This window comes from Gouania willdenowi, chromosome 6, assembly GCF_900634775.1.
Source record: "Gouania willdenowi chromosome 6, fGouWil2.1, whole genome shotgun sequence".
NCBI lineage: Eukaryota > Metazoa > Chordata > Actinopteri > Blenniiformes > Gobiesocidae > Gouania > Gouania willdenowi.
In genome coordinates this window covers 7,740,837-7,764,686 of record NC_041049.1, presented here as the reverse complement: position 1 = coordinate 7,764,686, position 23,850 = coordinate 7,740,837, and the positions used below count along the sequence as shown (strand labels likewise).

The following is a 23,850-nucleotide window of genomic DNA, read 5'->3' as shown; positions in this document are numbered from 1 at the left end:
GGAACTCTGGTGCACCTTGATTGTGTGCACTCAGGAGACGAGTGGAGGCCTGCAGGGCTCCACGTGAGACCTGGCAACCATCACAAGCTAAAGTAAGATAATAAAACAGCGTATATTATTCAAGAAGCTGATTTCCAATGTCTCCACTAAGTAGGTCTTGGCAGCACTACGAGAAATCCAAAGCGTGATTCATCTTTTCTTTTGACAAGTCTTCAGTTTGGGTTTATTTTGGTGCCATGTCGCACATCATTCTCTCGCTGAGAAAACAAGTGCCTGTAATTATCAGCGTGAGAAATGCCTGAAACAATCTTTCTCTCTGGAGAGAAAACTAAACTAAACTTATCCCACGTCTCTAATGAGGAGGATTTGCTGCTATATTTAATATTCTGCATGTTGATTTTATGCTGTCATGATCACACATCCGAAAGTGTTTCAGCTCTTTAAATAAAGTTACAATTTCATCTCATTTGGAACGCTGATGTACATTGTCGTAGATAACAAAAACATGAGGACAGTATAGCTCATTTTACAGATGTTATTAAGGATCATAAGCAATAAAAAAAAAAAGAAAATTAAATATAAAGACCAACCTAAGATTCATGCCAACCACAATGTGTGTAACATAAAGAATAATGCTAAAATTATTAGTAACAGAATTGATATTGTTGACAACAAAAATTTGCGTCACATGACTCGAGTGCCAAAACATAACATGTATTTTTAAAAGAACAAAGAATGAATTCATAAATATTCGTTCCGCAAACTACGCATATGAAAGTTCAGCATTTTCTTTTACTAAGTGTCGTCCTAAGGAACTAAAACAACATTTCCTTTAAAAAAAATAAAAAATAAATAAAAAAATCAGCTCTTCATCGTTAACCTCTTTGACCTGACGATGTCTGACCAATCAAATCAAGTTATTCTGTCATGTGACGGCACACAATCACAGCGCTCAGCAATCATTCCTCTGAGGCTGTTCAACAAACGTACTTTCTCTGGTTTAAATTTCAGATCCTGAGCGTGATCACATCCATCATCATTCTGTTGCTCTGCCCTCAGAACTAGTGAGTTCTCACAGTGTCTGTATAATGATGCTCCTATTATGTGCATTTCTATGCTTACTTCAAAAGCTTTCAAAAAAACTTCAGCGAAAAACCCACATTAAATAGGAAAGTAATATAACAGGAGGGTTCAGGATTTCTATTATTGCCACAATCTTCTCTTTTACTGGACATTAAAAGTGTTCAAAACACTTCAAATATTGTTATCGTAATTTCATTTCATTTCATTTACTTTAAAAATATGCAAAACTGTTGCCTTGAATGTAAATAACTTACGTTGACTTAGATCAAATAGATTTGATAAGTTAATCAATTCTGTTTGATCTAAGTAAACTTAATTCATTTTTTAAGCCAATGAGTTTGCTCCTTTTTACTTAGTTTTTTTTGTTAGAAAAGTTAATTTATTATTATTATTATATACAGGCCTGCAGTACGTCCGTGATTTATTCAATGCTGGATAACTTGTTACGTCGCTAAATCACCATGGTAACGTATACCACATTAACAGTGTCAGCAGCTTCCTGCCTGTGTTCTTTTCTTCCTGCTTTTTCTGCCGCAACACTGTTGTTTTTAGGTCTAAATTATGGATTTTGATTCAACATATTTTTCAAGAATTATTCCTTAATTGTGACGTAAGTTGCTCTACACAGTTTCTACTAGAGCTGGACGGTGTGACCGATACGCTTTCACAGTATATGATGGTTTTTGTTTTTTTTTTCATGCATAATCAGGTGTTCACAGCATTTTCTACAGGTTGATACTTGGTAGTCGGTGCGCGGAACAAAAAACAAAATTACAAAAACACAAGCCAGCAGCAATAATAATAAAAGTGATAAATAAAGGACAGAGGATAAATAAAAATAAAGATATAGATGAGAAAGAGGAATTACTGCAGTAGATTGACTTAGGATGGTCTATTTTACTGTGAGTGAATATTGTAGAATAATTCCACACTAGTAGTAATACAAGTTTGCAACTGCAGCCGAGGGCTTTTTACCGCGATAGCTTAGCTTTAGCATTAGCTTGATTTTTAGCTTTAAATGCTGCATACTCAGTGGTTTCTTATGGTGAATAAGGTAGCGTTTTGTTTGCAGCTCCACCAGGACTTATTGCCACGTTATAGGAATAACAAATTGTGATCCTTTGCTCTTTTTTGCCAACATGGTAAGCTAACCGTGCCTCCGTGTCAGTGAGTGTTGTTCTGTAGCAGAGGCATGCGCACGCAGACACATGCTCACATGCAGCTTCAGAGCTTTCAATTGTGTCTTTCTTATCCATTTACACGTATGATTTACAGCACAGCTAACACCAGAGCGCTACTGTTTACCTTTCTATTTAGAAGTGCAATGTTGAAAAAAGTCCGGTTTGAAACACGGCGCAGCGTAGCGTTCTGAAAGTTGTAATCAAATACACTGGTACGGAGTTATTTTTTATATAACTCCGTACCGGTGTATTTGATTACAACTTTCGGCATATATACCGGTATTGGGTATGAACCGGTATACCGCCAAGCCCTAGTTAATATGTGTTTGTGATTGGTCTGACGCTGCAATCTCCTCCAGCCTGCACGCAGCCAGGCTGAAATCACCTAAATGAACTGAAAGTGTTCATATCCTGCTTCGTAGTACAACTGCTCTCTGAGGGAGAATGTTTGGTTTGGTGAAGCTAATGGGGAGATATCCAGGATATACTTATCTAGCTACGTAGCACTGTGTGTGTGTGTGTGTGTGTGTGTGTGTGTGTGCGTGCGTGCGTGCGTGTGTGTGTGCGTGCGTGTGCGTGCGCTCACCTGTGGGCGGATGACTCTCTCAATGTTTTTCAGGGCCGTGTCGGGGGAGGGGGGCGAGCAGTCCGGCGTGGGTCCTGTTGTGCAGTTGCCATGGTTACCGTCATTCAGTGGAATTTGGGGCAGGTGACCTTGGAGGGGGGGGGGACAGGAAACTGTGTTGAGGTGATGTGCACTGTGGTGGGTTTACATCACAAAGAACCAACAAGCACCATGTGTTACCACGAGAGGAAGGTTTATAAAACCCAACATATTTTATCATAAGTTGATGTCGAGCAATGAGAATGACAGTTTGTTTGTGCACGCGTACGTGCACGCACACACAGCTGAGAGCAGATGGAAGCCTCAGAGCTAATTTCCCCTGTGTGGGATGGTTTACCAGAGCAGAGGAAGAGAAGAAGCAAAGTGCTGAACTAATGTGACTTAAATTTCACAAGGAGAAGTACATCTGTCTTAATTAGCTGGAAAACACACAAAAAACAGAGCAGAACACGTCGTTTATACCAGAAAAAAACACTTCATCCACAGGGTAGATATTACTCATGTATTTCTTCCCTGGTGGTCACTGCAGCTGCTCACTCAGCATGTTTTTAATGATTTATTTATTCATTTATCTATTCTAATGGTAAAAAAAAAACAACATTTTTCTTGCTCTAACTTGGATGTTCTCGACGGTGTGATTTTTCACAACTCCCACTATTCTTCTTCTCCTTCTTCACCTATTCTACTGGAACAAATCGAGTACAGTAGACAATGAGTGGCGTATATCGTATAATGACACATGCTGCATCGTGTCCCAGCGTTTAATGACACCCTGATTTTCAAGATTTGTGGGAAGTTGCAGAAGATTCCTGTTCACAGGACGTTTGCACACAGACATTTGCAAATGAGAAAGCACAACAAAACTTCATTTTATTTTTAAGCGTTTTAAAGTTTGTATATTTTTCTGCCGTTCTGTGAATCGTATTTTTTTGTAGATTTGTAAAAAAAAAAAAGTCATTTATTTTTTTGTATTTTTATATGGTTTGTCATTTTATGTGTTTTGAAGTCATTTTGTGTTGTTTTTTTTGTGATTTTGTGTTTTAGGAGACGTTCTTGTGTGCATATATATACTGTATATTTCTATTTTTCTGTATTTTTGTGTGTTTTTTAGTCAATCTGTGTACTTCTGTTGTGATTTTGCTTTTGTAGTAGTATTTTTGCATTTTGTTTTGTATATTTTTCTGTCATTCTGTGCATTTAGTCTTTTTTTGTCTCATTTTATGTTTTTGGAGTCACTTTGTGTTGTTTTTTTGTGAATTTGTGTTTTAGGAGACTTTGTGATTTTGTTTTACATCTTTTTCTGTTATTTCTTTCTTTTTGTAGTTGTTTTATATATTTCTAGTCATGTAGTGTGTCTTTGGAGTGAATTTGTAAATTTTTGTCATTATCTTATTGTATTTTTTTCTGTTTTTGTTGTATTTTTGCATATTTTTGGAGTCAATCTGATCTGTGTACATTTGTTGTGATTTTGCTTTTGAAGTAATTTGTGTATTTTTCTGTCTTTTTGTATATTTTGTCTGATTTTGTGTGTTCTTGGAGTGAATTTGTGAAGCTTCTTTTGTGATTTGACGTTTTAGGGAGACATTTTTATGTATTTTTTGTGTTTTCTGAGTAAATCTTTGGAATTTTTGTGTGATTTTGGGTGTTTTTGGGGTATACTTTTGTGCATTTACTTTGAGGGCCACCACTGGTTCACGTCTGGTCTAGATAATGAAGTTTGGTTCACTCCAACGAGTGGACGGTCAGATATTTAGAGAACATGACGGAAGTTAGCATCCAACATTTATTTATCATATCTAACTAAAATACAGTAAGCAACCTGACGTTCAAACACCTGTACCTTCTTATTCTGTATTTAAAGTAGATTATGTTTTAGGTTTGCTGTAATCTTGGCCCAACATTGAAAAAGTAACAGAACTAAACACAGTTTACAAGCAGGTTGGAGGAAGCTGGAAGGCTGGCAGAGATGGTGAATGTGTCTATAGAAGTAGAAATAAAAGCAGTCCCTGAAACATAATTTAATGACTCAAACTCTAACCTTGCATTTGTTTAACTGAACCCTTCAACTCTTTCCATTTCGCACTCTAATGTAGCTGATGAAAAAACACACACACACACACACACACACCCATTGTAAAAGAATAGCCTGGAGCTGTAAGAATGATTAAATGTGGGCAAAGAGATGCACCAAATGAAAGGCTCTGCGGAGAAATATCTATAGATATTTATAGACGGAGAATGAGGATTTTGTCCCGTTGAGTAAATAAGGCTGTCAACACAGACGCTCTGATGATGGATGTGTGAATGTGTCTGTGCTTTCACTGCACGAAAATGCTCCGAGTCTACCTGCAGCAGAGTCCATGAATTCACGTGCACAGGAACGTGCACACACACACACACACACACACACACACAGGATAGGGACTTTTCCGACGGGTGTGTGTATGAGACCCTGAGATGTAAAATTTTTTATTTATTTTTTTGCATACCGAGCACTTTATAAAAGCATTAAGAACCTGAAGGTAAAGCATTAGCATGCACAGCCGTGCTCTTTAGAGGAGGATTGGTGTTCAATCAGCGGTCCTCTTCCTACTCGTCTAACAAGATACACACGCTGAGTTTCAGACTTGTTATTTTTCTTTGACCTGTCACATCTGGCTTTGCTGCAGCACACAGAGCTTTTCCTATAAAGTATCTCCAGTTTGTGCATGCAGACACTGGGCCTCATGTGTTACGTTTAAAGTCTGTGCAATATAATAGCCAAAGTCTGGCCAGCACAGCTGGGATCACTGATCACATTCAAGGCTGCAACGTAAAAGCTTGAGGTCTGAGAGAAAAGTGATGTCAGTGGTGCCAGATGATAAAAAATACAGTTCTGGAAAAGTGGAATTGAATTCACAAAAATTCCAGAAGCCTAAGCTTTGGTGTGATGTAGTAGTTTATTGTGTGATGATTAGGGGTGTGAATAAAAATTGATTTCACAATATATCACGATTTTTGGGTGCCAATTTTAAATCTATTTTTTTATTTAAACAATTGTTTTTTTTTATATATATATATATATATATATATATATATTTTTTTTTTTTTTTTTTTTAATCAATATTTTTGTGTATTTGTGCAACATTTCAGTGGTTACAATGCTTTCAATGTGTTGCAATGGTTATTTGATGCACTTGATTTTCTGATGGTAGTGTGTAATGCCTGTAATATTTAATTTTCATATAATCTGTTCAGATCAGTGCTTAAACTGACACAATAGGAAAAATTATTTTTTCTTATTTTTGTGCATTGTCAGTAACTCAGGGTGCTTTATCCTTAATGTTCTCAAAAACACTAATAATAAATAATAAATAGGATGTTTTGAAGCAAATAGTTTTGATTCAATTTGTCCTCTGAATGATCAATATCTTCTGATGAACATATACAGCAACTTGATTTTTCATCTCTATGTTTAATTTTGATATTAACTGGGTAGAATATCGCGATATATCGAGATAATATTGTATCGTGAGCCCAGTATCGTCAAAGGTATCGTATTGCAACATCCTTGCCAATTCTAAATCCTAGTGATGATCTCGCTCTGACAGAAAAAACTCATCATTAACAAGATGATTGTGTCTAATGTGAACCCAGATCGTTAACACACAGCAACATGAGAAACAAAGCCACCTCGTACCTGTGTGGTGATCATTAAATAAGGTACGAGTGCAGATATTAACAACTGGTTGCCCACGAGCCACATGCAGCCAACATGTGTAACATACAGTAACACATTTACACAAAATGACCACAAAAACACACTAACAAAATGAAAAATACACAAAACAACATGTAAAATACACAAAATGACTCCAAAAACTTACAAAACAAGCCCAAACGCACACAAAAAGAACACAGTAATACGCATAAATACAAGGAAAACACACAAAATACATTAAACAATTGAAAAATATAAAACCACACAAAACATGAAAAATACAAAAAAGAAGTAAAATACAGAAAATGACCATAACCCTCACAAAAATACAGAAAACGATGCAATGACACATAAAAATGCACAAAACAACTTGAAACATACACAAGATTACTCCAAAAACACACAAAACCACAAGTAAAACACAAAAAATGTAATCCAACCAAATCATAAACACACAAAACAACATCCAGAAGCACAAAAAACGACAAGAAAAATACACAAAACCCTGATTGTTCTTTCCTGCATTAATGCTCAGACTGCTCATTGTTCTTAATGTTGATAATGTGGCCTTCGGATCAGACAATCATGTTCTCATGTTGCCCTCTGTTATAAAAGCTGCTCATCTCTGGATTAGATTATCCAAGTCTGAGCCTAACTCAGATAATCAAATGGAAACACTCAAGCGTCATGTCTTGCCTTAGGTTGTTTATTGTCTTAACAAACTGATGAGTGAGAGTAAATATGTGGCCTCCCCTTCACTATGAGAACGGTTACCAAACTTAGCAAGTTTACACCCACAAGTCGGCGCTTGGCGCACTATTGCATTCTGAAGAGGAGAATCCCATTTATTCACTGTCAGAGATGACAGTTGTTGTGTGTGTGTGCATGCGTGTGTGTGTGTGTGCACGTGCATGCGTGTGTGTGTCTGTGTGTGTTTCCATGAATGCTGCAGGGCCAGTGGAGGGTAGGTGGATGGTGGAGGGGGATGTAATGAAGTGTCTGAGTCAGCAGAGGTGAACGACTGCTGATGGACGCTCAGCATGCAGGTCGTTTGGGGTGAATTACAGCTTCATCTCCTTCCTCTGAGTTTCCTCATCATCATCACTTCCTTCCTCTAAGAGGCGGATAAAGAGCCACCAGCTTATACCCGTGTCCAATTAAGCCTGACATGTGAGTCCAGTGCAGGATTTGTCCTTCCTGCTGCATCGCAGACTCCCAGTCAGCCTGAGCTGACCCTAAGACTTCATTAAGAAACTGTACGACATGTCTTCCATCTATCCCTACATATATTCCACCTCTGTTCTCTCATTCCTTCACTTTCAATGAGTCTCCTGGCAACGATGCAGCAAACTCAGCCTGACAAACATCATGGATTCCTCATCATTACCATTAATGAGGAAAAGGATGCTCTGCAATTCCTTTATCAGCCGCATTCCCATTGGTTCTCCCTGTAATCCCCCCCTACACACACTCAGTTCAGGTATAACCATATTCAGAGAGCTGAGGACACCCACACAGATTACACACGTCAGGGGAGCAGTTTTATACACACACACACGCACCCACACACACACACATTCCCACTGTATGCTGGCAATCCATCCCACTCTAATCCCCTGCCATTGAACCAAAACACACACACACACACGCACGCACACACACACACACAGACACACACACTTCTGATCGCACATTCAGTGTGAAATCCCAACAAACATATGCACACACAAGAACACACACACGTAGGGAGAGGGTGTCACTAGCAAGGTAGTTCCCATGGCAACCTACAGGTGACTCACCGAATCTGGCGATGTAGTTGCCGTGGCAACCGTTGGGGTGTGTGTGTGTGTGTGTGTGTACCATCGCTAAGGGTCAAGCACGTTGTTGTCAGTGTTTGTTGTTACGGAGGCTGATGCTGAATCATTCATAACCTACAGGTGATAAACTACAATTGTTTTATCTGATTTAATGTTGATTAATCGCTCTGAAGAATCTGTATTCAGCTCAAAGTTTTACCTTTAATATTTAAACATTTTCTAGTTGTGATGATTAGTCAAAACAATATGTGAACAAGTATTTCATAGATTAGCCTCTCAGCATGCCCTTCCTGATTCACATCAGTAATCAGGAGGAGTGGGAGGAGGAGATGTATAAAAGAGCTGAGAGGACCAGAAGAAAAGGAACCATAACACTATCAATATTAGGGATGCACCCAAATGAAAATTTGTGGCCGAAGCCGAATAAAATATAAAAACTTGGCCGAATACTGAATATCGAATGCGGTTGTTAAGTTTTTCACTATTTTTTCAATGGTGCATAAATAGCCCAGAATACATTTTTAGACGTTTTTTAAAGAAAGTAAATGTTTATTGAATATTCTGACATTTTTTTTATTATTCCAGTAGCCTTTGCTTTTTATAGGAACCCTAACCCTAACCCTAAACAAAGTTTTTCATTTATATTAGGCCTTCAAATAAAACAAAACATGCATTCCAAAAAAAATCAAGTGCATTAAAGGGGAGGTATGATGAAAAAAAATCACTTTATACAGTGATATACATAATTTAGCCTCATTCAGAGGAACAAAGTGTAAAAAGTTCTGTTTCCTCCCTTCCTTATTCTTGCACATTTTGTAAAAAGTCAGCTTTAAACGGGACAGTTGGATTTAGCCCACGGAAAGAGAATTTATACGCAGTGATGTGATAAAATACCATCTACACAAACGACAACACGAATCATTCGTGTGGTGTCATCCTCAGCAGGAAAGCCCAGGTGACCTCTTCCAGCCTCTACCTCCAGCTCCTCTTAGGAAATACCAACGCCTTATAGTAGAATCTTACAATAAAATAATTTGTGGCCCTTGATCGGGAAAGAGGAAAATTGTACGAAAACAGCCTAATTATCTTATGTGTATACCCGCATTAAAGCAGAACTAGGTCATTTTTTTACCTTAATAAACCCTTCTCATAATCCCTGTGAGGGTAATACTAATACAAATAAGTGTTTATGAGGTGATTGGGGGGTCTTTCATCCCCCCTTACTGTCTCTGGCCAGAAAACTGTACTTCCAACTTTCCTGTCTCCGACCCGGTGGCAAGACGTACTGCTTTACGTTAGCCCAATACAAACTAATACTAGATTATGACCAGCCCTGTGGCTACACACGGTTGTCTACAAATTCATTTTTTTCAAACTTACATCATGGCGGAGCCAGCAAAAAAAAGGCAGAGAAGACTTTTGTCTGAGGAACGGAGCAACTTCATGCAGTGACAGCTCAGCAGCAACGCACAACAATCACACACACTGTCATTACGGCAACACGCACACACACTTGCAACCTAACGTTCCATCAGGCAGCACACACACAAATGTCCATCCATCCATTTTCAGAGCCGCTTTGTCAGCACACAAACACATCACACACATTTCCACTCTCCCTTCCGTATTACTACCACATCATTCATTCATTTTACTTGTCTTTCCACCTCATACTGTTCACATGGTCACATGGGACTATATGTGTGAAAGCACCCTTAGTGTCACTGTTGTATTAGGATTTTTCAGTGATCGGCTGCTACTGTCTTGGCAGAGCAATGGTGCACATGTAGCTGTGGGGTGGGGTAGGCGGCGGGGGGGTGCAGTAGAGTGTTTACGATAGTGACGTAACCAAAAGAGACCTATAGGGGGAGTGCTAAGTGTAAGTTACTTAGTTCTGCTTTAATCGAAGCCCATCTACTCTGGACAAAACTCATTTCACATGTTTTTACTTGTCAACGTTCTCTTTGGATCGTTACTCAAAGCTTGGGACAGAAAGTGAAGAGTGGAACATGGCCTTCTCCTTCAGGCTCTTCACCACCACAGAAATTGTGAAACTAAAATCTGGTAAATAACACATAATTAATGAGCACCCGAACCGCTTGAGAATAAATTAAACAGTTTTTTTCTGCATATATATAAAAGAAAAAGTTAAATTGTGTAGAAAAATGTAAAAACGTGTGAATATGTTCCTGGTTCTCAGAACTGAGTGGAATGAGGTATTTCTTTGTGTTGTTCCTACCATTGCGTGGACAGGCGCTGACTTGGTGGTTGATGTCCAGGGAACAGGGTTTGCGTGTGACCGCAGTGGTCACAGACTCGTACGGGTTGTCCTCGTCCTCTGGGAGGAAAACATCCAGTGACGGAGAGGTGACGATCTCTGCTGAGCGCTTTGAGTCCTGGGAGAGTGTCAGAGAGGTGGAATGTTCAGAGGAAAGATAGTTTGGTAGCTCAACATAAACACACCCAGAAGTGTGAAATGATATCACGTCTCAAGGCCTTGATTTGTTTCAAGGCTCTTTTAGGCAGACACATACGATCTAGTTTCATCTCTAGAGCAGGAAAATACTGAGAAAAAAGCTCATTTCAACATTTTTGTAGCAAAGTTTGAACTTTCGAATCCAAAAAAGTTTCCATAATTAATTTAGAATATTCTAGCTGTAAAACATTAAGTCACAGATATTAGTAACTTCAGGATCTCATACTTCAGAAGTCCAAAAATCTGTCTCGGTTTTTTTTTTTTTTTTTTTAATTTGAGGAATAATTCTGGACAAATTGCAGGATTTAAACAAAAAAAACTAAAAAAAGTTGTGGCAAAAGCCTTATTTGCACAGGATTAGTTTTACCGAGGGACCACATGCTGTTTGTAATAATTGCGGAGAACGTCTATGATGTTAATCCCGTGCAAATTGGCCATGTCAGTAATTTGTAAAGTAAAAATTCCCCCACAAATGACCTACTATGTTTTGCTGAACTCTGAGGTCCTGTGATAATACTAATCCAATGCGAAAAGGCCTCTCTGTGATTTAGACAGAAATGGGCGGGATCTGATGCGTGATTACACGTTTTGTTTCCGGTGTCACGGTCTGAGTTTACCTTGTACTGGAATCGATTATGAGCATATATGCGTATGCTCACGCATGCAACCATAACCCTAACTTTAACCCTAACCCAGTGGTTCCCAACCTTTCTTGTCTTGTGTACCCCTTGAGCCTTTTTGTCATACCATGAGTACCCCCTCACTCATACGCGTGCACGATTCTCAAAAAGTAACACAACTGAATATTTAACGCAAGTCATTTTATTTCATCTTCTTAAATTGAACTATTAATATTCAGGCATTATCTTCTTATTTAACTCATATTAAAAATAAAATGATGTTGCCTTCAAGGCAATAAAAATGATGAATATAAGAAATAATATTATAGTAAATGTTTGCATTATTAATACTGTATTATTAATACTAATGTATTATGATTATATTGTTATTAAAGACAAATCATAAAGTTGAAATTAAAAAAATAAAATAAATAAGTAATATAAATAAATGAATACAAAACAACTAATTAACCTGCCTGTGTTATATATAAGTTTTATGACATTTACCACAAAAGGAGCTTCTTTGAATACGTCCCCTTTAAACAGACATTTAAACTTTAAAAACCAGTCATAGCGCACACGTGCCATTTTGTTGACAGACTTATGAAATGACTGAGAACATTTTTTATTATCTTGGAAATAAATTCTTAATTTTTCCACATACCCCTTACAATGTGCTCACGTACCCCTCGGGGTACGCATACCCCTGGTTGGGAAACCCTGCCATAACCTAATTCAATAAACTAATAAAACGTGTCAGTTCACTTTGAAAACAAAAATAAACAAAACTGAATTATTATTTTCTCTAGCAAAAACTCATTTTGCGGTAGTGCACATGCGCATATATGCTCATCAATCTCAGTACGAGGTCAAATCAGACAGTGACACGATAAGAATCTTTCTTTTTTTTTTTTTTTCTGTTTGTAGTTTTAATTCAGCTAGCTAGCGCTAGCAGTAACACAGCACCGAGCTGTGGTCAAAAGCCTGAAAAGTTGTTTTAACATCAAATGTTTCACGTTTTCAGATGTCGGTAAATTTCACTGTTAATCTCAGGCTTCGGTTATAACGTGTGAATGTGCCACATAAAAAACAGACGTTGGGGGGTCATTTATTTATTACATGTGGTCCCTAGGGCTAAAAACAGATTATTAAAAATGACTGAAATCGTTTAACTATTAGCAGTAGATTTCGGAGAGTGTCGTGAATTTTGGGGGAATTTGGAACTAACCTTTATGGTGATTTCCTTAAGGATTCATGTTTTTGTTGTAATTTCTATAAACATAATGTGTGTAAATATGAACAAAAGCTACACCTGTTATCTATGAAATAAATAAATAAATAAACACACAAAAACAATAAATGAATTCATATTGAATAAATAAATATTAAAAAAAAATACACGCATATATATATTTGAAATTAGATTAGATTAGATTAGGTAGAACTTTCTGGATTCCTTGGGAAGGCTCTTTCCCCGAAATTACATTTTCAGCAGCATTATAAAAGCAGCAAACAGGGTTAAATAATACATAAATACAGAATATAGAGAAATAAATATAGAAGGTGCTTGTTGTATAACAGACTGGTGCTACAAACTACAATTACTGCTCCTCCTCTGTTGTTCTGTTACCCATATTAAATACTAGTGTATCAAAAGTAGATGTTTTATCATACCATTACATCTATATATACATATTTTTACCATATAATTAGATGCATATCCACCTTGTACATATGCAACACATATATAAACTACTGTATATACATTATGCAATAAAATAAATGTTTTTACTTAATAGCTAAAATGAAACATGCATAACTGTTGTAAAAACATTTCACTACATGTAGTGTCGGTCTTCAACAGCATGTGTAGAAAAGCTGATATAAAAAATAAAGGCATATATAATACAAACAGGCTCGTACATACAGACACACACACATAGCGGAGTGTGAGCGTTGTTGTAAAGACACATTAATATTTCAGCGTATTTATAAAATGTATTAGAGTGCCAAATATTATTCAAAACAGCTCAGCATCATAGTTTCTGATCAATGTGTAGTGTGACAAAAATGATAAATCTCAAATTAAAGGCTGTTGTTCAAATCTCAGCATGTGCAAAAACCTTCATCATCAGACGTGATGAAGGTCAATGTTCTCAACAAATGAATAAAGGGTGAAAGAAATATGAACATTCCACACTAAAACAATGGTGGATATTTTCGATATTGCTAATCTATCGATTATCGATATGCTCGCGCAGTATCGATTTTTAATTTTTTTTTTGGATTTAAGATTTTTTTTTTTTTTATCAAAACCTTTTCTGCTTTTTCACTAAAATGTACAGGTACGTCTTCATAGAAATGTTGTCACTGTTTGTTGAAGGAACCTATATATTGTTTACTGGAATAATGCACTATAATGGTGTCACTGGTAAGAAAGACCCTATTTTTTGTTTACAGAAAGCACTATTGGAGACATTTATTTATTTACATTGGTATGTTGACACTTATTTACAGAAATGTTGCACTAAAATAGTGTCACTGTTCATAGGACACTTTTTCAATTTATTGTCTTTCAGAGATATAAAATAAAAAATTGTATTTTTTCACTTAATCTTTTTTTTTCTTGTTAAGTCATAGATTATCGTAGATTGATTTCTGACCAATATATTGATAATTGCAGTATCGTCATATCGTGAGATAATCGTAATCGTGAGCTGTGTATCGGTTCCCACACCTAATATCTTTTATCCATGCATGAGCCTCAGCACTATAGAATGAAAGGAATCTTCAGGGTTTGGGCTGTGGGAGTGCAACAATCTAAACGCTCCGTTATCTCAAAGAAGACAGACGTGTGCTGAGAAAGAATGAAAAACATGAGTGTGAGAAAAAAAGTGAGAGACGTGAAGGGTGAGACGATGATTCTAGGACTAAACATTCGTCTCCTGGAATTCAGCCTTTGGATTTTCCCACAACACCGTCCTCCGCATCGTCTCCTCCTTCACCTCCTACAGACCTCTTTACCCTCCTTCTGCAGCTATTCCTCATCTTGTCATCATCTTCTCCCACATTACCCACACTGCACCAGTCCATCAATCACACACACTAATCGTCCCCATCACTTCTTCACTGATCTCGCTCGCTCACATCTGCAATCAATCTCCGATTTATTTCACACCACATTTCATGAAAGAGCTAAACCAGCGAGAGCTATTCGTTTTTCTCTTCTCCATCAACACTCAATTAGTCTGCTATTAGCGGCTAATGGAGAGCAGTCAGTCCTCCACGGCTCGGCTCCACAGGTGGGCCGGACTCAGCCGACACTGATTTAAGGCGACAGTAGTGGGAGCTGCAGTTCTCACTCTCAGGATCAGATTGTTCTGGTGGAGACAAAGAGCTGCTGCTGACTCACACTTAACTATTATATACACTCATTTCATAAACTAATACTTCAATTATCGCAAAATGGCGGGAAAATGAGGCCGAAAGCTGCAAGTCCGAACTATATATAACATATGTACTGTATATGTGTATCATTATATATATGTAATGTATATAATATATACATATATGTACACATGTATATATTAAATACATACATATAATAATATAATACATAGGGATGTCCCGGTACAACTTTTTCACTTCCGATACGATACCAATATTGCGCCCTCGAGTGTTTGTCGATACCGATATCAATCAGATGCGATATCAGCAAGAATCATACGTACTTTTATGACTTATTTTGTCATGTAAAAGGCTTGATTATTAAAAAAAACAGACCAATTTATTATAAACCAATGGATTACATATCATTTACCTTTTAGAATAAAAATATACTATGATTGAATAAAATAAATTAATAAATTAAATAGAAGACATTGAAAAAAAAACAAAAAACAATTTGTATTATATTGGAGATTTTAGATGCGTATTCGTTTTCTGGCTGATATCAGATCGATATCAACATCGGATCGTGACACCCCTAATAATACGTAGGTTATATATATATATATATATATATATATGTATATAAAACATAAAACACATTTTTCACCGGAGTTTGTCCGTCCGTCTGTTAATATGGATGTTTGTTGGCAGAATATCTCAAAATCTTCTAAACAAATTTAAATTAAATTTGGTGAGCTAATAGACCATGTCAAAAGGAAGAATAATTTATATTTTATATTTTGGAGATGATCCTGCAGGTATTGTGGATACAGCATTTAGAAAAGTTTTTGAAGCAGAAGTGAATGTTTGGCTAGTTCTTCAGCACCACATGCAGGTGACTTTACGCCTTTAAACTAGGCGAAGGTTTGCATTCTCTAAGTGCTCTTGTTATGTAATGTTAATGTAATGTATATAATATACAAATATTTTAAGTGCCATAAAACACAGGGACTGTACAAAATGTATATGAATTCATTTGTTGTAGATCATGTACTGCATTTGTTGTTGTAAGAAATGGTCCAAAAATGTTGAGACTTTAGGTTGGTTCTTCTTCTGTTGTAGTCAATATTATCATTTATGGAACTAATCATTTGTGCATTATTACATATGTTATACATATTGTGGTTGGCGCAAATCTCATTTCATTTTGCACCACCCTGGCAAGGATCTCAAACTCCACGTTTGTACAGTTTATACATGAACATACACATGCCATTGTGATATCATCAAATCATTTTTATGTATTCTTATTATTACCAGTTGGTTCATGATGTTTAAAAACAAACATGTAAAGTAATAGAGTCATAGTCGGCTCGGGTGGTGGAGATGTCGTCTTCTGATCCAAAGGTTTGGGGTTGAATCCCATGACTGTACCTGTCCATGTGTCATAGGTTACTCCCAATGGTAGATTAGCATGTTGCTGCTTGGTGTCTATATGTGGCAACACAGTGAATCCTAGTTTACTTTAACCAAGTTGACTTTAACCACAACCTAAGTCTGGAGCCCCTCAGATAAGCAGACGCTACGCCAGACAGAAACCAGGGTCTTGGAGCAGTTGCGAGCCAACTCAGCAACTTTCAGACGTAATGCAGACTGACAGACAGCAGTACCGCCACTGAAGTTAAAAAAAAATCCCAACAGCTCATATGCAGACGTGAAGCAGTGTGGATATTTGTAGAAACTCAAAGGAATAACCAGATTTCAACATATTTAGAAGCTCAGGGAAAGCACAAACAAATCAAGTCAGGGAGTCACTGACCTGCTTTACTTTTGCTTGTTCACTAAAATCCATACTGTGTGATTTGAGCTACAGTATCAAAAACCATCAGGTCTTGTAACTAATGGATATTCCTGTCAGAAGAGAGAGTCTGCCTTCTCGAGGGCTCAGAAACGGTTGCTTGTCCTCTCACAGTAAGCTAGCTAGGCTGAAGCTGCTACGGCACATCCGCCCACAGGTAAATAAGACAAACATATATCAGAATTTTAAAATACAATTTAAAAGCCTATAACATGCCTCTCTTTAAACATTCTGAATATTTTAGCAGCCTAAATTAGGTTTCTTTATTACAATGTTTATACTTCATATGTTGTTGATAGTGGTTAGTTCACGAAGCTAATTCTTTTCTTATCTTGATAGCTGTGGATATATTAATCATGGAAGAACTTATTCCCCTTATCAAGATTATTTGTTCGAGTATTTGCCGCTGCGATTGCCTCCGTATAAGCGAACAAAAAAGCTTGCAAGTTGAGCAACGCTGTTGGAAAAAACAAGAGCTACTTTCCCTTAGACCAGTAATAACAGGAAGTTACTCGGCACCAAGAGGCGCTACTTCCGTTTATCGTGAAAAAGGTCTATTAGTTAAGGTAGTTTTCAAATAGGGGTGTGTATTGCCTGGCATCTGGCGATACGATTTGTATAGGTCAGGATACAATATATATCCAGATATTAAAGTATAAGGCGATTATTGCGATTTTTTGGAATATATGACTTAAGAAACAACTAAACTGTAAATGTGTACCCCTGAGAACATTATGTATGAAATGTATTTTATTGGCATATTTTACACTCAAAACATTGGCTTTAACATGCCATGTGCTAACGAGTTAAAATAAAAAAATAACATTCAATCTGCCTGTGGCTTTTAAACCAACTTTGACTGAGATATATGCCTAGAACTACAAATAAATGCAGAAAGTTTTCTTTTTAAATTTAATTGAAAAAACACAAGTTGGTCAACATGCCCAGGATTCAGCACTTCTTTGTGCAGTTACAATGTCTGCTACAGTGGAAAAGACTTTCCTGGTTAAATAAAAAAAAATTTAAAAAATTAAAAAAAATCAATATGGATGCATCTTAAATCAATCCGAGAATCGTGCAACGTAATATCGCGATATATCGCCTTACCAATTTTTTTCAACACCCCTACTTTAAAAGCTTTAAAAAGTGAGTCATGCATCAACTAATTCAAGTCATGGGCACGAATCAAGCCTAATCTTGATAAGAGCTGCAGGATGCTCGTCCCATTTGGCTGCAGTTCAATGTGAAACATTCAAACAATGGACTTTAGTGTAGATGTGCATGTAATGGTTCTTATTTTCACTGGTGTTTAAATATTTGTTTATTTGTCAAAAGTATTTAACTGTCACGCCCTCTGGCTCGGAAGCCAGGTAGTGCAGTCTCTGTTCTCTCTAGGTGGGTGGCAGCTTGGCAGGTGGATTGTCTACCAATCAGCTGATGAAGTGCACCTGGGTCTGATCTTCTCCACTGAATAAAGCTTCACTCTGGACTTCAGTTCCTCGTCGGACTGTAAAGCTGAATCGTCAGTGTCTGACCTCAAAAATCAGTCTGTTTGTAGATCTGTTGCCAAAGCTTACCTTTATCTTTATTTTCTCAGTTGGAACTCTGCACACTCTGGCCTCCAAACCCTCCTCTACCCTCTGTGGACAAGACAGGACAAACTCCGGATTTCCTTCCCCTCTGCACCCCTGCAAACTCCCTGGATCCCTACACCCGGACTTCCGCAGCTTCACCACTCACCCTCCATCACCCCGTCAGCAATCCACCTGCCACTGACATTTTCCGGACTTCCTTTCCCTCATACTCTGCTGCACCCCAGTTAAGCTTTTTATTCAGTTGGTACTTTTCGCTCATTGAAGTTGTTTTTTGTTAGGATATTTTTGTGTAGTATAGCATTTGTTTTGTTTCTGGTTGTTTTTGTATTTTGGCTGGTTGTTTATTAAAACTTATTGTATGCAATTTGAAGTCGTGTCTTGTTGACCTGCACCTGAGTCTCACCATTCGTAACATTAACAGATTATGGCAATATTTTAACCAAAAAGTGACCTTACACCATGGAAGATTCTATTACATTTTAGAGGGGATTCGGATAATATACTGATTGTGGATCAGTTTAAAAAAAAAAAAAAAAAAATCATCAAAGAAATCCAATAATCAAGTTCTTCATTAGCCAAAATTATCTGTCCGGAAAAGATCTGTTTGTTTTTTTATATGAATTTTCTCCTATTTCTGACATTGCTGAATATAGTCGGTCATGAAAACTAAAATGTGATTTTAGGAGGTTTGTGGGAACATTCTAGGTATAATAGCGTCCATTTTGTGTTCACTTTGTTACTTTATTTATACAAACTTATTCAAAGCTTTGCTCCAATAGATTTTGAATAGAAATAACACTGATGTCATTTCTAAACTGCTCTCCATCCTGCACTGGAAGTAACAGGTTCTAAATATGAGACTTGGGATTTGTCAGCAAACACTGGAGTGTTTGGGGAAAGCTGCAGTTTTCTAGGACAGAGGGAATTTTCACCAGTTACCATAGACACAAACAAATGAAACCATTGTCTTTGTATGGAGTCCTGATTCGGAAGAAAAACAAACCAAAATATGTCCCAATGAATGAACAATAGTTCCATACTCTCCAAAGTCAAAGGCACGAAAACAAATAACGCAGCAAAAGGGGGAAAAAAAGCCCCTAAAATATGATGAAAGAAGATCTCATTCCAGATTGTTTCTGTTCCGATAAAAAACTGTTTCCTTTTTAGGTAGAAACAAGTGAGATAAAGAGGCTCAAAGCAAAAAACAGAATAAATTTAACGTAACAGTTACTTTGTAACGACAGATCCTGAAGAACTGAGCATGAGACGAGAGAGCGGGAAGAGGAAAACAAGAACTGACAGGAAGGAAGGAGAGGAAGTTAGAGCACAAGTTGGAGTGCAAGAAGGAATTCAAATGAAAATAAAAAATAAAAAACTCCCAGAAATGTGTGATTTTGAACAAAACAGACTGAAAGTTAAAGCAATCCTGTCGTCTGTCAGTCAGGAAATCCTCCAGATGAATTTTTAGAGGATAAAACTGTGCAGTGAGTTCATCTACCTGATATCGTCGTCCCTGCTCCCTGTTTGGTTCCACAGGAGGTCAAAAAGCTTTCCAATGTGGCTGAAAAGTCTTTGTGCCGTGCAGCGCGAGCAGTGCTTCCAACAAACAAACACACTTTGGTGTTCATTCAGCAGCTCCCTCCCTCCCTGTCGGCCTTTCCTATCTCTGAGGACTGAGATAGGACACACAGAGAACATGTGTCTGAGTCCGGCAGGAAGGAAGTGCAGGCCACCAGCCTCTAGCTGCTCATTAGCAGGCCCAGGGCAACTCATTCAACGTTTCAGAGACTGGGATGGTGCTTTAGCATCTTAGCACATTTTATCTTTATCTGTATAATAATCTGTGTGTACATGCAGAGGGAGATCATGTGCATTTTGTATAATTGACTTCACTTATAGCAGACACAGGCAACTGGTGGCACTCGGTCTAATTATGTACAGCATCCAAAATAAATTCTCCAAAATATGTGATTCAAAAAGCAGCCTAACATAATAAACAAAATAACAGCAAAATGTCAACACAAGAGTCCAAAAATACACAGAATGACAACAAAGACACACAAAACAACCACAAAAAACTCTAAAAATGCAAAAATTGACGGAAAAAAACACAAAATGACAATAAGAACACACAAAATAAACACACACAAAAAACATTCCCAAAATGACAAAAAAATACACAAAATGACTCCAAAAACATGCAAAACAACCACTTAAACACACACAACAACTTCAAATCACAGAAAAATAGAGAAGAATGCACAAAATATCAACAAAAGTACACAAAGTAACAACAAAAACACACAAACAATTCCAAAAGTACACAACATAACCGCTTAAAAGGCCTCGAAAACGCACACATCAAAAACAGAAATTCAGAAAATGACAGAAAAAATATATATAATGATAATAGCACACAAAATGACATATAATTACACAAAATGACTCCAAAAAGATGCAAAACAACCACTTAAACACAATATCTCCAAAATTACAAAAAAACAACAGAAAAATGTCAACAAAAGTACACAAAACTATAACAAAAACAAGTTGACAACAAAAATTCAGAAAATGACAAAAGAAACACACAAATTGAAAACAAGAACACACAAAATAATAAACATATATAGACTCGTAAATGCCACAAAATGACCCAAAAAAAATCCCTAAATGACAAAATAACACTAAATGACTCCTAGGTTTGTTCTTTTCTGTATTAATGCTCAGATTGGTCATTATTCTAAATGCTGACCTGAATGTTAATTTGCCCTTCAATCAGACAGAAGGTGTCCATTAATAGCATGTATACTGTATATGCAGCGTGCACGTGTGGTGTGCATGTGTTTGTGTGTGAATAAGTGGATAATAAAGCCCAGTGTATCAGTCGTGTGTTGGTCAGTGTCCGAGTGTCAGATTATCCCCCTGCCTGACACACTGTGTTCTGAGTTCATAGGTCATCAGATATGAATAGATGCTGTAATTTGCTGGCATTTCCTCATGGAGACCATTTCATTAGAGAGAAAGGGGGGGAGGGGTGGGAGGGGGGGCACCAGAGAAGACAATGGACCCTCTGAGAGAGCTCGATAAGTGGAGAGAAACAGAGAGGAGAAATAATGACCTGAAGAAAAGAAGGAAAACAAGGGAAATCAGTCGCAATTTCATAGAGAAAATCATCCGCTCCACTTAATAGGCTTTTATTTGACAGTGAGACTATTGCATTATTTGAATTTATGATCCAACTCTATTAGTCATTTCATATCTCAGGTTTTATGGTGTTTAGTTCTTACCACTTGTCTTTATCTAATACATTCTACAAATAAACAGGATAAACAACAAAGATAGAGAAAATATTTAACTTAAAGCAGAGGTTTTAAACTTGTGGGTCGAGACCCAAAAGTGGGACACAGATCAGATATCTGAGGACCGGGGGCCACCGTGAGCTTTTTATTTATTTATTTATTTTTAAAAATCACTGCTTAATTATTGCTAATCATAATAGAAGCACTTTTTATATACAGTACTTCTTTACGACGGCGTATTACTACGAGATTAAAGTCATAATATTTCGAGAATAGAGATGTATTTTTATGAGAATAAAGTCATATCTTAATAAAATCAAAATTGTATGAGATTGAAGTCGTAATATTTACAGATTGAAGTTGTAATATTTTGAGATAAAAGTAATAATATTTCGAGAATAAAGTCATAATGTGGAATGTTGGGGCATTTAGTGAGATTCTACTTCTCTTTAGGTTTCACACTCATCATCACCACAATGTTACCAGTTTGTTTAAAGGCGTTTGTTCCGACGAAAGAACCACTGATGTGGAGCCTCTTTAGTAGGGATGGTAATTGATAAGAATTTAGCGATTCCGATTCCAATAATTGATACTGCTTATGGATTCGATTCCTTACCAATTCTCTTATCAATTCTCATTGGGTGAGGGAATTAAATATTATAAATAGATTTGTTTGCTTTAACTCTTTATTATATTATATTTGTCACTTTAATTTCCTGCAGGGATATCATTTCTCTTTTAATCCACCAGATATAGATTGTTTTCACTGGATAATAATATATACAAAAGTGCTATATAAAATTGATGAATTATTAATATTATTACAACATATTACACATTTTGGCTACAAACATTTGAGAATATTTACAGAGCTCATTTTGAACTTGAAAAACTTGATCCAAAACTAATTCAGACAAATAATTCTTCTGTAAAAAAGAACATATTAATCAAAAGTACAGCTGCACTTATTGTTATGTATTTAACACTAGCATGCCCAAGGTTTTCTTACTCCTGCTGCCCTGCCCAGAGGCCGCCAAATGACACTCATTTGCAACTCAGTGGGGCCACCTCTCTTATGTAAATAAAGCCATTCGATAGGAATGTGCAGCTAGGCAGTGACAAACTTTGGGGGTTGGTGTAAATGATGGCCAGTGTTGAGAAACCAGTTTCTCCCAGGTAGATGTTTGTTAATCCAAATAACATTATATGGAATTATTGGATAAGAATGGCCAAATTAATATGAGCCATGTGTGTTGTGATCAATTAATAAACCACAATAAATAAAATTAGAAAAATAAAAACAGTAATAAAGCAACCAAGCTCCTGTTTCCTACTCCTGTATTTTCACTATTTACTTTTATTGTTTTTGTGCTTATAAATCAAATGTATTGTTGCTATTTATGGTAAAGAAAGATTTCCGAGTGTGAAAAGGACTGTTTGAGTTCTCACTTTAAAAAGGTAGATTCACGAGGTCCACCATTCACTAACCAGGTCCATGAATTATTTTATTAAGCTATTATTTTACAAATTTGAAGAAAGTGCACAAGATGCACAAAGAATCAATGCTTCAACAGGGAAAAACAATCTCAATCTCTGTTTACACCATCAGTTATGCTGACATTATCCCTCTTGACCTTTGACCCAATGCGGAAGTACTGAACCATAGTGAAAGTTTGAAAAGGCTTATCACCTCAAGGTGAAAAAATAGCCAACTCAGGGCAGATATTTCACTGACTCTGGCGACTGAGAAGCAAGGATGTCAAAAGTTTACAGCTCTCAGCAGGCTTTGGAGATGATCCTAAATGACGCCAACCCCTGTGACTCCGATGGAGAAGAAATATCCCTTCAGCTGAGTTCTGACTCTGAAATTTCTTCCGGTAAGATTTTCTAAACATCCTTTTTTTTGTTTGCTGATTATGGCAGTTGTGTTTTTAATGTTTCATTAATCACATCTCAAAAATATGATCACCCTATACATGAGGAGGATTCGCCACCTTCAGAAAAGAGAGGTTGCCTGGAGACACACGAGCGGCTGACAGAGACGGCAAAAGACGGCACAGTGTGGCGTGAAGAACAGGTCGGAAGGCCTCTCCATCACAGCCCAATTGAAGGTCACGTCACAGATGGAGAGCCAACTGCTTTGGCCAGAAGAAAGGTGACGAGTCGCTTACAGAGTTTCTTCTGCTTCATAACTCTGGAAATGCTT

General features: G+C 37.1%; 1 protein-coding gene across 4 annotated transcripts in view; it reads right to left on the bottom strand.

Annotated features, from left to right (window-relative positions):
* Positions 1–23,850, bottom strand: part of anks1b (ankyrin repeat and sterile alpha motif domain containing 1B) — a 298,928-nt gene that overhangs the window by 153,511 nt on the left and 121,567 nt on the right. For all 4 annotated transcript variants that reach the window (XM_028451136.1, XM_028451140.1, XM_028451138.1 and 1 more), the window contains exons 11-12: positions 10,646–10,802; positions 2,851–2,978 (exon numbers count right to left, since the gene is read on the bottom strand). In XM_028451136.1, the coding sequence (XP_028306937.1) occupies positions 2,851–2,978; positions 10,646–10,802 (285 nt within the window). The remainder of the gene's footprint in view (positions 1–2,850; positions 2,979–10,645; positions 10,803–23,850) is intronic.